The following is a 13,990-nucleotide window of genomic DNA, read 5'->3' as shown; positions in this document are numbered from 1 at the left end:
CTTCCATAGTGTGAGCTCTCTGAGGGCAGAGACTTTCTCTTAGTGTATTTCTATGTCCCTTTCACCTAGAGCAGTAGCTAGCACATTGATGGCACTTATTATTTCAGGAATGAATGAATGAATGAATGTGATTTAGAAAGCTCACTCTAACTTCCCCTTATTGGGGAAGGCCCTTGGCCCTGAGTAGCCCAAGTTGGTGTCCAGGGGTCTGCCTTCAGGTTGATTGATCACTGTGCCATCCAACAAATGGCATGGAAAGGGTCCACTCTCAACCACTGATGGGTCTGTCTTAGGAGGTGGTGTGGCCAGAGTAGCTGTTTTCACCCAGCTGCATTTCAGAGTCACCTGACCCCTAGGCCTCACTCCCAGAGAAGGCCTAATCATTGGTCTGGAGTGAGGCATGGGTATTGGAACTTTAAAGCTCTTTATATTAAAATTATTTCATTATATGATTTTTTTTGTTAATCCTCACTTGAGGATATTGTTTCCATTGATTTTTAGAAAGATTGGAAGGGAGGAAGGGAAGAAGGGAGGGAGGATATTGAGGTGGGGGAGAAATGTCGGTGTGAGAGAGACACATCGATTGGCTGTCTCCCGCATATGCTTCCACAGAAACCCAGGTATGCACCCTATACTGGGAATCGAACCCTTCACCCTTGGGTGCACAGATTGATTCTCTAACCACTAATCAACACCGGTCGGGCTAAAATAATTTTTAGACTTAACAAGAATAGTACAAAGAGTGTGTGTATACCTTTTACCCATATTCCCCAAATGTTAACATTTTACCACATTTGCTTTATCATTCTCTGTCTATATACATATTAATTTTTCTCTGAATCATTTGAGAGTAAACTGCAAGCATGATGTTCCTGTATCTCTAAATACTTCGACTTGTATTCCTGGGGGGAGGGGAGATGATGTGGTCCTTTAAAACTGCAATACATTCAACAATATCAGGAAATTAAAATTGATACTTCACTACCATCTATTCCTCATTCAGGTTTCACCATTTGTCCCAAGAATGTCCTTTATAGCAAAAGGATTCTGTCCAGAACCATGCATTGCTTATCATTGTCTCTTTCAGTCTGAAGCAGTTCCTCCATCTTTTCTTGACTTTTATGACCTTGATACTTTTTTTTTTTAAATATATTTTATTGATTTTTTACAGAGAGGAAGAGAGATAGTTAGAAACATCGATGAGAGAGAAACATCGATCAGCTGCCTCCTGCACACCTCCTACTGGGGATGTGCCCGCAACCAAGGTACATGCCCTTGACCGGAATCGGACCTGGGACCCTTCAGTCCGCAGGCCGACGCTCTATCCACTGAGCCAAACCGGTTTCGGATAACCTTGACACTTTTGAGGATTACAAGCCAGGTAATTTGTAGAATATGCCAGCCTTTGGGTTTGTCTGATGTTTCCACATACATAGATTCACGCCTGCATCTTTGGCAGGAACACCTCAGAAGGAATGCTGTGCTCTTCTCAGTACATTCTGTCAGGAAGTTCATGATGTTGATCTCTCTCATGACTGGTGATGTTCACTTTGAGCCCTTGATTAAGGTGGTGTCTGCCAGACTTCTCCATTATGAAGCCTCTATTTTCCCCTTAGCGGAGCTTCTCTGAAGCTTTGCAGATATTACCCTGTTTCTCACCAAACTTTTACTCACTAGTCTTAGCATGGCTTTGACATTTTTAAAAAGCTCCCTAGGGAATTCTGACATGCAGCCAAGACTGAGAACCTCTGGCCTACAGTCCAGGGCTCTGCCCTGTATGGTTAGGTATCCTTGGGCAGGGGGCTTCCCTGTGTTGAAGTTTCCTCATCTCAAAACTGGCTAATGAGTGTTCTGACTTCATGGAATGTGTGTGAGGAATCAGCGTACCGATGCCCATATAGCATTTGACAGAGGGCTGGGCGCAAGGTCAGGGCACATGACAGTCAGGACACAAGGGCATGTTCTTCCTGCACATAAGTCTGGAGGTGGACACCCAGGGGGCTGGTGTCTCTGTGAGCATTAGGGCCCCCACTCTGTCTTTCTGTTCCACCATGCTTATTGTGAGGCTTCTGTTCTTGAAGTCACCACTTGACCCAAGATGGAGTTCTGGCTGTCATGTACTTTCTTCAGAAGGGGAACAGGTAGGGAGCAGGGCAGAATTCCTTCGAGAAGCTTTTCTGGAAATTGCAACAGCACCTCTCATTGGCCAGACTAAGTATGTAGCTGTACCTGTGGAGCTACAAGAACCAGGTGAGGAAATGTACTCTAGCTGGAGACATTGCCATCCCAATTAAAGCTGATATTCTGTGAGTGGGGAAGGAGGGGTGAGTTGCTATTAGGTAGGCAGCTCACCTTTGCTGCTGTAGGAGCAATGGGAAGCCATCAGAGGGTTGAGTGGATGATAAATGTTCTATAAGATTGTCAGAGACTTATCGAAAGACTTAGTTAACTGCACACCAGTTTACTCATGTGAGGGAGACAACTACTAGACCAGTGGTCGGCAAACTCATTAGTCAACAGAGCCAAATATCAACAGTACAACGATTGAAATTTCTTTTGAGAGCCAAATTTTTTAAACTTAAACTTCTTCTAATGCCACTTCTTCAAAATAGACTCGCCCAGGCTGTGGTATTTTGTGGAAGAGCCATACTCAAGGGGCCAAAGAGCCGCATGTGGCTCGCTAGCCGCAGTTTGCCGACCACGGTACTAGACTGTTAAGGAAGAGATGTAAAAACAGCATTAGGAAAAAAAAAGAGGAGAGAGAAAAAAACAATGCAATCTTGGGGCAGTGAAACTTGCTACCAAAAATGTGCAAACTAATCTGGTTATTCAGTTATTGTGCTGGCTATCTGGGGTATCGGAGAGAAACATGTTGATTGGCAACAGGTTTTCCAGAACACCTTGAGCGATTAGCAGTGGAGCACATGCTGTGGCTGTTTCAGTGTGATTGTCTGCCAGGGTCCTCCCTTCAGCACCGCCTCCATATTAGGCCAGATCTGTACCATTTCCCGCTTCTGAATTTCTCAGGATTATAGGGCTGGTGGGGTCTTAGGAAGCCCACTCTTGTAGAGGGAGAGGAAGAAAGGTCCCCATTCAGTGTCCATCCCATCTGGGTTTGGAGTTTAAGGGAGGAAGGGACCTTTGCTTGTATAGAACCCCATTTCCCTATGCTCCCAGCAGCAGGGAATGCAGGAATGCACCATGTGCTGTGCTGGGCACATAGGCAGCACTGGCTCTGTGGGAGCTGCTGGTGCCCACCTCTCCTGGCCTCTCCAGGCTTGGGAGCGAGGAGTGGGCAGTGTGCTGTGAGCATAGCCAGGCTGGGGTCTGGCTTCCCACCCTTAGTGGAACCAGTGATATCAATCCTTTTCCTTGCCCTCAGGAAGTCTCTGAGCTCTCTGGCCTTCTCCCCTGATGGGAAGTACATAGTGACGGGGGAGGTGAGTTGTGATCATGATTGAGTAGGTGGGGAGGTGTCTTGGGGCCATTCATTCTGTCTCCACAGGCCTGGGGAGTCCCTGGAATAGCTCCTTCCTGGGCCACAAAAGCCTCGTGGCAGATGGGGGAGGTGGCTTTTGGGCATACCCTGGGACAATGCCATCTTCAGCCCTGCCAGCCCCTCTAACCCTGCTTGGTATAGAAGCCAGCAGCAGTAACAGCCCCACCTTCCCTAGAACGGGCACAGGCCTACTGTGCGAATCTGGGATGTGGATGAGAAGAGTCAGGTGGCAGAGATGTTGGGCCACAAGTACGGCGTGGCCTGTGTGGCCTTCTCCCCAAATATGAAGCACATTGTGTCCATGGGCTACCAGCACGACATGGTACTCAACGTCTGGGACTGGAAGGTGAGCCAACTGGTGGGTGTGTGGGCAGGCAGCCAGCTGCTGGAGCATCCTGCGTATCAGGCTTTGGAAGAATTAAATGAGATAACTTGGTAAAGTGCTTATTCATCCAGCAAATATTTATTGAGCACCTGATCCCTGTTTTAGGCACTTATTGAGGGGCATGTGACAAGTTCTCAATTAGTGAGAAAATAATTATTTTTTTATTTTATTTATTTATTATTGATTTTTTACAGAGAGGAAGGGAGAGGGATAGAGAGCTAGAAACATCGATGAGAGAGAAACATCGACCAGCTGCCTCCTGCACACCCCCTACTGGGGATGTGCCCGCAACCAATGTACATGCCCTTGACCGGAATCGAACCTGGGACCTTTCAGTCCGCAGGCCGACGCTCTATCCACTGAGCCAAACCGGTTTTGGCGAAAATAATTATTTTTATATTGACCAGCTATAACCTTGATCAAGTGACTTAACTTCTCTGTGGGTCTGTTTCCTTGTGGATATTGATCAAGTGACTTAACTTCTCTGTAGGTCTGTTTTCTTAAATTGGTATTATAGTATACTCCTGGTTGAATTGTGAGACTTCAATGAGTTGATATGAATCACTGGACTCTGGAATAGCTGAGGGAGGACTTGGAATCTGCAGAAGTGGGTACCAAGTCCGGGTTCTGTTCATAACCTGCTATGTGACCTTGAACACATATCTTCCCTCTTAGCATGGCAGAGTGGGAGGAGAAGTACCTCCCTTACAGAGCTATTGAGAGGATCCCATTAGTTATCCAGTGAAGTGCTCAGCAGGGTCCAGAATGGGCGTCTGTCGATGGCAGCCATGGTTGTTATCCTTACATCCCAGCTATGGCTGTCCTCTACACCAGCAGTCGCCATCCGGTGGTCAGCGGACCACTGGTGGTCCGTGAGGCCCAAAAGGTTGGCAACTGCTGGTTTAAGGAAACCTTTGGAGTAGCTATCACTAACTGGTGGTTTGCAGACCACTGGTGGTCCATGAGGTCCAAAAGGTTGGCGACTGCTGCTCTACACCATGTGGGCTGTAGAGCTTGGGCTCAGGGAGAGCTCTGGAACTTACTCTCATGTGGGTACCTTCCCAAGCCTCAGTCTCCTCTGTAGTGGTAAGAGTGTCACACAGGTTCTCCCATAGATTAGCTTACTGGAGGGTCCAAGGAAAACAGACTTGGAGCAGGGGAGACGCAGGGCTGAAGGCAAAGGCTGAAGTCTAACGGGGTGGGTGCTAGCATGAACTTTTCTGTACTGATTCTTCCAGAAAGATATTGTGGTGGCCTCCAACAAGGTATCATGCAGGGTCATCGCCCTCTCTTTCTCAGAGGACAGCAGCTATTTTGTTACTGTTGGTAACCGGCATGTTAGGTTCTGGTTCTTGGAAGTCTCCACTGAAGCAAAGGTGAGTTTCGTCCCTGCCACCTCATCCAGACCTGGGGAGTAACTGTCAGGGGCAGAATGGACTCCTGTTTCTCCCTGAGATAGCGGGCAGTGAACTCAGGCTGTCTGGCCTCTCAAGCCTGTCCCTGCCTCTGGCCTGCTCTCCAGTGCTGACTGGCAAGCCTTGCTAGGAATCTTCCCCACTGCACTCCCTTCCTTGCTAGCCCTGGGCCACTCCCTTGTTCTGGGACTACTGCCTTCCAGCCACTCTGCCTGGAAGTGTGTTCTGTTTTTTTCTTTCCTTCTCCTCCTCTGGGAGGAGTTTCTTAGGGTTCTCCTGTGTAGTTGTGTTGTTCCTTCGGTCATGAGAGACCCATCATGCTGTTGTTGGGGTACAGGTTATGTGAACAATGTCTCACTGTGTCCTGCTATGCCTCCAGGTGACCGGGACAGTGCCCCTCATAGGGCGCTCAGGCATCCTGGGTGAGCTGCACAACAATGTCTTCTGTGGTGTGGCTTGTGGCCGGGGCCAGATGGCAGGCAACACCTTCTGTGTGTCCTACTCGGGCCTTCTCTGCCAGTTCAATGAGAAGAGGGTGCTGGAGAAGTGGATCAATCTGAAGGTACCCCACCTCTCTGCTATCAATGGGGGGAACACTCTTTCCATGACATGATCTCCTGGGACACTCAGCAGTGTTTCTGCCTGATGGTTGATCACACCAGCTCTGGGTTTGTTAATCCTCACCCGAGGATATTTTTCCCATTGATTTTTTAAAGAGAGCGGAGGGGGATGTGGGGAAGGGGGGAGAGAGAGAGAGAACATCAGTGTAAAAGAGACACATCGATTGGTTGCCTTCCCAGCGCAGAGATGGAACTTGCAACCCAGGTATGTGCCCTTGACCAGGAATTGAACCCCTGACCCTTCAATCTGTGGACCAATGCTCTAACTATGGAGCACACCAGCCAGGGTCCAGCTCTGGGTTTGACCTTAAGATCTGCTTGTATTATTCTGGTAAATGACTATCCCTACCTGAGCCTCAGTTTCCTCATCTGTTGATGAGGAAATACTGCTGTATACCTCACAGAGTTGATGAGATAATATAGGTAACGCATTCAGCACAGTGCTAGTCCCCAGAAACAAGGTCAGGTTACAATTGCTTTCCTCACCATTTGATTCAGTTCATATTTCTCTTCTTCATTGAGCACTCTGGGCTAGTAGGACAACTGCATTTTTTAATTTTTAAAATAGATTTTTATTGATTTCAGAGAGAGGAAGGAAGAGGGGAGAGAGAGAGAGAAAGATCAATGATAAGAGAGAATTACTGATTAGCTGCCACCTGCATATCCCACACCGGGTATCAAGCCCACAACTCGGACATGTGCCCTGACCGGGAATCAACTGTGACCTCCTGGTTCATGGATGATACTCAACTACAGAGCCACATTGGCCGGGCCTGAATTTTTAAAAATATATAGAAAGTATCATTGACTTAATCATTTTCGGGCAAAAAAGACTATACCAAAAACATTTTAAACTAAATGATGATATATCAATAAATTGCAGAACCACTTTTCTTTTCGTTTGAATCCTCATGTTAGAACTCATGCAAGTCAGAAGCTTTTGACAGATAGATGTGTAGCCCCTGAGCAGTTGTCATAAGTGACTCATAAATTAAGTCCCTGTGAATTTGTAGAAACTCCTCTAGACTGTGTCCAGAGTTCTGGCATTTTCTGGCTCTATCTATATGTCCTGGCAGGATAGATAGTCCTTTCTGTATACAGTAACTTTTTTCTATGCTGCTTTGGAGTATAATCTCTATGAAGTTGTTTTTAAATAATAGGAAATAAAATTTAAGCCTAAAACTCAACCCTGTTACTGCAAGTGACCTATCTTTAGTCACAGTCTGCTGAACAGATGTTTCCCACCCACAGCTGAGTTCTTCTGTAGGTAGCAATGATAACTCTATCCCAGTCTACCTGCTGGCACATTTCCTTCAATAGTGATCTTATGCTATATCCTGATTTGAAAAGCCTTAAAATTTACTAAGATGGGCTTCGTAGACCCAGGAAACTCTAAGGCTTCTCTGGAGGCCCCTGTTCTGTCAGTCCCCATGTCCCTGAACTGGGCCACATAAAGCACAAAGTTCACTTGGGTCCCCTTTCCCCCCACAGGTCTCCCTGTCTTCCTGCCTTTGTGTCAGCCAGGAGCTCATCTTCTGCGGTTGCACAGATGGGATAGTTCGCATCTTCCAGGCCCACAACCTACATTACCTCGCCAACCTGCCCAAGCCACACTACCTTGGGGTGGATGTGGCCCAGGGGCTGGAGCCCAGGTACTACCTGAGAGAAGGGAAAGGGGCCCACCCAGAGTCTGTCTATTGGTATACATCCATGCTTTTATTTTTTTTATATATATATATTTTATTGATTTTTTACAGAGAGGAAGGGAGAGGGATAGAGAGTTAGAAACATCGATGAGAGAGACACCGATTCAGCTGCCTCCTGCACACCCCCCACCAGGGATGTGCCCGCAACCAAGGTACATGCCCTTGATTGGAATCGAACCTGGGACCCTCGAGTCCGCAGGCCGACGCTCTATCCACTGAGCCAAACCGGCCAGGGATACATCCATGCTTTTAGATCCATCTCCATACTGGCCAGCCCTAGGCAGGAAACAGGATACAGCTATAATGAGGCAGCAAAATCTCTGCCACTGTGAAGTCTTCAGTCTAGTGAGAGAGCTTTATGGTAAACAATTACACAAATAAGATCATTTCAGATAGTCATAAATGCTTTGGTGAAATAAAATAGGGACTCATATTTGGGTGGCCAGGGTAAGCTTCTAGGGAGAAGGAGCCAGCTGTGTGGAGAACTGGGTTCTGACAGCAAGTGGAAAGGCCTTAAGGGGGATAGCACACTGAGCCTGGTGTGTTGCAGGAATACCGAGCGGCTGTGTGGCTGGAGCCCAGTGTGCCCAGGGGAGGAGAATAATAGGAGATAGGTCTGGGAATGGATGGAGGCTGGTAGGAGCTTATAGTCTATTCTGAAGTCCATGGGCAGCCACTGGGGATTTCAGGCATTAGCATTATGTGATCAGGCCTTGAGCATTAGATCACTCTGGCTGCCATGTGGAGAATGGGTAGAAGAGCTGAGCTATGACATATTTTCCCTTTGTTGTAAGTCATTTGGGGAGCGGGGGGGCAGAGGAGCTACCTAACCAGGAGTACTGGGTGCCTGGGGTGACCTTTCTGTAGATTGCTGGACACTACCTTTGGAGTGCCTTTTCTAATAGCCTCGAGGGGGCTATTGGGTGTCTCAAAGGAAAGAGGGTGGGTCAGCAACTCACAGACAGTGGGATGTTGTAGCCAGGCTGCCCAGCTCTGCCAGCTTCTGCTTTGTGCTGTGTGGCCTCAGGCGGGTCACTGTATCAACTTGTGCTTCAGTTTCTTTATCTATAAAATATAGTACCTACCTATCATTGTGGGGATTCAGTGCAGCTAAAGCTTTGGCACACAGTAGATGCTCAATAAACTGTAGGGAGGCCCCAGGTCAGGGGACAACTCTGCTCCCTTGTACAGAGATGTTTGGTCATGTGTTGGTGGAGCCCATGAGCGAGAAGGCCTGAGGTATGTGCCCATTGTCTTTCCATGAGACAGGACACAGCTTGGGTTGGGTGAAATGAGGGGAGAAAAATGCTAACAGGAGTTGAAATTCAAATGTTCCAAGGGCCAAGTGGAAGCTTTCACTTTACAACCTCTGTGTTAGAAACAGAGCAGGAGGGAGAAGTGGATTTGGAGTGGGAGAGATGGACCACCGTGGCATTGACATGAGATAACTCAAGTGTCACCGTGTCCCCACAGGCAGCTGTCACTACCCACAGTGACACTGATGGTGATTGATGACCCATGTTGCCTTGTTAGCTTCCTCTTCTGCAGGAAGGCAGAAGCAGTCTATCCGGATACAGTGGCACTGACCTTTGACCCCATCCACCAGTGGCTATCCTGCGTGTATAAGGACCACAGCATCTATACCTGGGATGTCAACGATATCAACAAAGTAGGCAAGGTGTGCTCGGAGCTCTTCCACAGCTCATACGTCTGGAATGTGGAGGTGAGCCCCTTTCCCCTCCCCAGCCTTTGCTCAGCTCCCATTTGAAGAAAACTTCTGCAGAGTTTGGTGATCCCTTTTTGCCATTCCTTCAAAGGATTCCCTATTCCTTCCAATGAACTCCAGCTATGTGCCAGGTACTGTTCTAGGTGCTGGGGACACAACTAGGAAGGAAACTGACAAAAGTCATGCCCTTAGGAGCTTACATTTGGGTGGGAAAGTAAACCCATAAACATCAGTATAAGACATGCCAAATAGCAGTACCTCTCAGAAGGAAAATGAAGCAGAGTAGGTGAAAAGGAGATCAAGGCTGCTTGCTATTCTAGAGAGGAGAGTGGTCAAGGAAGGCCTCTTTGAGGACTTGACTTTCAAGCAGAGAACTGCAGGAAGTGAGGGGATGAGAGGCATGGGACCACTTGGGAGAACAACAAGAGCAAAGGTCCTGAAGCAGTAGACTGTGTACCTCAGAGAGCCTTCTGTGGAAGCTGTTTGTGTCATTTAGTGGGTTTTTTAATTTGTGTTGAAGATGTTTTTATTTTCTAAGAATGAATCTGTAGGGAGTTTTTCATTCTCCAAAGCTGTTCTAAGTATTCCTTGCAAATTAGACAACTGGTGGAGAAAGAATTGTACTCTACTTTTTTGTCCCCCCTGAAAATATCTTACTACTAGGAATGTCTGTCCTAGAGAACTTGTGTTTTCAGTGGCCCAATTCAGAATTGGAAAAAAATAACTTAATCCTTTCAAAGAAATGTTGATTTAGCCTATTGACTGTTTGAATCCATCTGCTTTCCTGTATCTGATGCTTCTATTACTAGCACTTTTCTCACTTAACAAGAATATTTTTATTTTTATTTTTTTAATATATTTTATTGATTTTAGAGAAGAAGGAAGAGGGAGAAAGAGATAGAAACATCAATGATGAGAGAGAATCATTGATTGGCTGTCTCCTGCACACCCCCTTCTGGGGACCAAGCCCGCAACTCAGGCATGTGCCCTTGGCCGGAATCGAACCTGGGACCCTTCAGGCCACAGGCTGACGCTCTATCCATTGAGCCAAACCAGCTAGGGCAACAAGAATATTTTTAAATAACTTTAAAATTTTATATATAAACTAGTGGCCTGGTGCACGAAATTTTATGCCTCCCCTCCCCTCCCCTCTCCTGCTCTCCCCGTAGATATTTTTCCATTGATTTTTAGAGAGAGGAGAGGAGAGAGGGAAAGACACAGAGAAACATCAGTGTGAGAGAAACACATTGATTAGTTGCCTCCTGCACAAGCCTTGACCAGGGCCCTGACCGGAGAGGAGCCTGCAACCAAGGTATGTGCCATTGACTGGAATTGAACCCAGGACCCTTTGGTCCATAGGCCGATGCTCTATCCACTGAGCCAAAACCATCTAGGGCAGTGGTTCTCAACCTTCCTAATGCCGCAACCCTTTAATACAGTTCCTCATGTTGTGGTGACCCCCAACCATAAAACTATTTTCGTTGCTACTTCATAACTGTAATTTTGCTACTGTTGTGAATCATAATGTAAATATCTGTGTTTTCCGATGGTCTTAGGCGACCCTGCTAGCGGTTCTCAACCTGTAGGTCGCGACCCCTTTCACAGGGGTCACCTAAGACCATCGGAAAACACAGATATTTACATTACAATTCATAACAGTAGCAAAATTACAGTTATGAAGTAGCAACGAAAATAGTTTTATGGTTGGGGGTCACCACAACATGAGGAACTGTATTAAAGGGTCGTGGCATTACGAAGGTTGAGAACCACTGATCTAGGGCATCCTTTATTTTTAAAGATAAAACAGAGATCTTTTTTTTTTAAATATATTTTATTGATTTTTTACAGAGAGGAAGGGAGAGGGACAGAGAGCTAGAAACATCAACCAGCTGCCTCCTGCACACCCCCCACTGGGGATGTGCCCGCAACTAATGTACATGCCCTTGACCAGAATCGAACCTGGGACCCTTCAGTCTGCAGGCCGACGCTCTATCCACTGAGCCAAACCGGTTTCGGCAAAACAGAGATCTTAAAAAACCACATAGGCCCTAACCGGTTTGGCTCAGTGGATAGAGTGTCGGCCTGTGGACTGAAAGGTCCCAGGTTCAATTCCGGTCAAGGGCATGTACCTTGGTTGCAGGCACATGCCTAGTAGGAGGTGTGCAGGAGGCAGCTGATCGATGTTTCCCTCTCATCGATGTTTCTAACTCTCTATCCCTCTCCCTTCCTCTCTGTAAAAAAATCAATCAATAAAATATATTTTAAAAAACACACAAAAACCACATAGCCCAGGGTGGATGTCTCAGTTGGTTGGAACATCATCCTATACACCAGAAGGTTGTGGATTTGATTTCCAGTCAGAGCACATACCTAGGTTGCAGGTTCTGTTCTCAGTTGGGGCATGTATGGGAGGCAACCAATCGATGTCTCTCTCTTTCTCTGTCTCTCCCCTTTCCTCTCGAAAAATCAATTAAAATACTGATTTTTGTGAGAATGAACCCACACACAAGCATACATAAATAAAAGTACAATTCATTGACTGTCGTTAGCAGCTGTTGATGTTCAATGTCAGATCCATTTATTCATTGGGAATTGCAATATGGTAATATTCCAATTCTATCATCCTATATAATAAAAGGCTAATATGCAAATCAATAGAACGGCAGAATGACTGGTGGAACAACCAGTGGAACAACCAGTCGCTCTGATTCACACTGACCACCAGGGGGCAGATGCTCAATGCAGGAGCTGCCCCCAGCCCATAGGCCCCAGGCCAGCCAAGGTGGGTGCGGGGGGTGGGGGGGGGGGGGGGGCCTGATGGCTCTGCAGAGGGAGGCGACCTGCGGTGGCAGGGGATGGGGCTGGCTGGTGAGCAGGCCGGCCGGTGCCACCCCTGATTGCCCTGCTGGTCGCCTCCCCTAGACGGGCAGCAGCGGGGGACAGAGCCAGCGAGCAGGCTGTGCCAGGTTGGCTAAGGTGGATGCCAGCAGGCTGCCCCCTCCCCTGATCGCCCCGCTGGTCACCCCACAGATCGGCCCTGATCACCAACCAGGCCTAGGGACCCTACCCATGCATGAATTTCATGCATCGGGCCTCTAGTGTGTGTGTGTGTGTGTATGTGTGTGTGTGTGTATATATATATATATATATATATATATATATTAGTGCCCAGTGCACAGATTAGTGCACATTGAACAGAAATTAATTAGAAGGTAGCCGGTAGGGCAGGACTGGGTGAGAAGGGCTGGACACACCCTGACCAATCTTTCGTAGTCCCTCCCCAGCCAGCCGTACCTGGGCAGTGCAGTGGCTTGAAGGTTGTCTGTGGAGTGAATGGGGTCCCTCCAGCAGGTAGGGTCCCTCAGCCTGGCCTGTGAGGATTAGGCTGAAACCATCTCTCTGACATCCCCCAAGGGGTCCCGGATTGCAAGAGGGCGATTCTCGGGCACACACCCTGGAATTGGGCTCCCTCTCTAGTTCCAGGTGCTTCACCCAAGAACCACAGCTACCAAGTCACTACAGCTCAGCAGCTCTGCGTTGAGCGTCTGCCCCCTGGTGGTCGGTGCATATCATAGCTACCGGTTGGAGCATCTGCCCCCTGGTGGTCATTGCATCATTGCTACCCGTCAAATGGTCGCTTAGGCTTTTATATATGTAGACTAGAGGCCCGATGCGTGAAAATTCATGCAAGAATGGGCCTTCTTTCCCCTGGCTGCCAGCACCACCTTCACTCTGATGATGTGTGAGGAAGACACATCGACTGGTTGCCTCCCAAAGATACCCCGAACAGGAGTGGGAAGTGAGCCCGCAACCCAGATACGACGTGCCCTTGACCTGGAATCAAACTCGTGACCCTTTGGTGTGTGGGCCAACGCCCCAGCCATGGAGCCACACTGGCTAGGGCTCTGCAACTTACTTTTTTCCCACCAAAATGCAACAGTATATCATAGTGCTGTCATTGAAGTGGTTGTAATGAATTGCCCTTTGTCTTGTTATTTGGGAACTGTAGGTGTATCCTGAGTTTGAAGATCAGAGAGCTTGTCTGCCAACTGGATCTTTTCTGACTTGTTCCTCAGACAACACCATTCGCTTCTGGAACATAAATAGCAGCCCTGACTCTCCCTGGCAGAAAAACATCTTCAGTAATGTGAGTGACTTCAAGGTGAACCATCTTTTAGGAAGAACAAAGACCTGCTTTAAGCTAGGACATTGAGGCAGGAGGACGTTTTATAGGATCTTGCTATTAGACTGCACTTTGGGCAGGAACCAGAAACCAAGGCAGGTTACTTTTTTGTTTCTCTCTCCCTCTCTTTCTTTCTGAGTAGCATAGCTCTCTCTCTGCCAGTGAGCGGCTGCTTTCCAGGTGTGTCTACACAGCCATTCCAGGCAACCTGACATACTCAACAGAAGAGAAATTGCTCCCTAAGTCTTCAGTTGAGCTCCTTAGGAAAGCTCTTAGGTCCATCAACCAAGCCTGTCAACTAGCTGCCATGCAGTAAGGCCATGGGTGGGGGTGCTGGCAGGACACCACAGAGAGCCGTGAGGTGAGGCTGGGGAGAAAACACTTTGCTGAAGAAATGTTTGGTATTGCTAGGTCACTAAGGGAGCTTCTCTGAGGAACTGAGACCTGAATCATGCA

The 13,990-nt window shown here is 47.6% G+C and overlaps 1 protein-coding gene across 3 annotated transcripts in view; it reads left to right on the top strand.

Annotated features, from left to right (window-relative positions):
• The window catches only part of WDR62 (WD repeat domain 62), a 40,348-nt gene that overhangs the window by 3,863 nt on the left and 22,495 nt on the right, over positions 1–13,990 (top strand). For 2 of the 3 annotated variants that reach the window (XM_008140107.3, XM_028143419.2), the window contains exons 4-10: positions 3,383–3,440; positions 3,675–3,845; positions 5,123–5,260; positions 5,679–5,861; positions 7,411–7,571; positions 9,159–9,348; positions 13,361–13,498. In XM_008140107.3, coding sequence (XP_008138329.2) covers positions 3,383–3,440; positions 3,675–3,845; positions 5,123–5,260; positions 5,679–5,861; positions 7,411–7,571; positions 9,159–9,348; positions 13,361–13,498 — 1,039 coding nt within the window. Of the gene's footprint in view, positions 1–2,056; positions 2,142–3,382; positions 3,441–3,674; positions 3,846–5,122; positions 5,261–5,678; positions 5,862–7,410; positions 7,572–9,158; positions 9,349–13,360; positions 13,499–13,990 lie in introns of those variants that run through there. The other variant, XM_054711217.1, reaches the window with a different exon arrangement.

Source organism: Eptesicus fuscus, chromosome 21, assembly GCF_027574615.1.
Source record: "Eptesicus fuscus isolate TK198812 chromosome 21, DD_ASM_mEF_20220401, whole genome shotgun sequence".
NCBI classification, from domain to species: Eukaryota; Metazoa; Chordata; class Mammalia; order Chiroptera; family Vespertilionidae; genus Eptesicus; species Eptesicus fuscus.
Note: the sequence above shows the minus strand (reverse complement) of the source record. Positions and strands in the feature narration are given on the sequence as shown.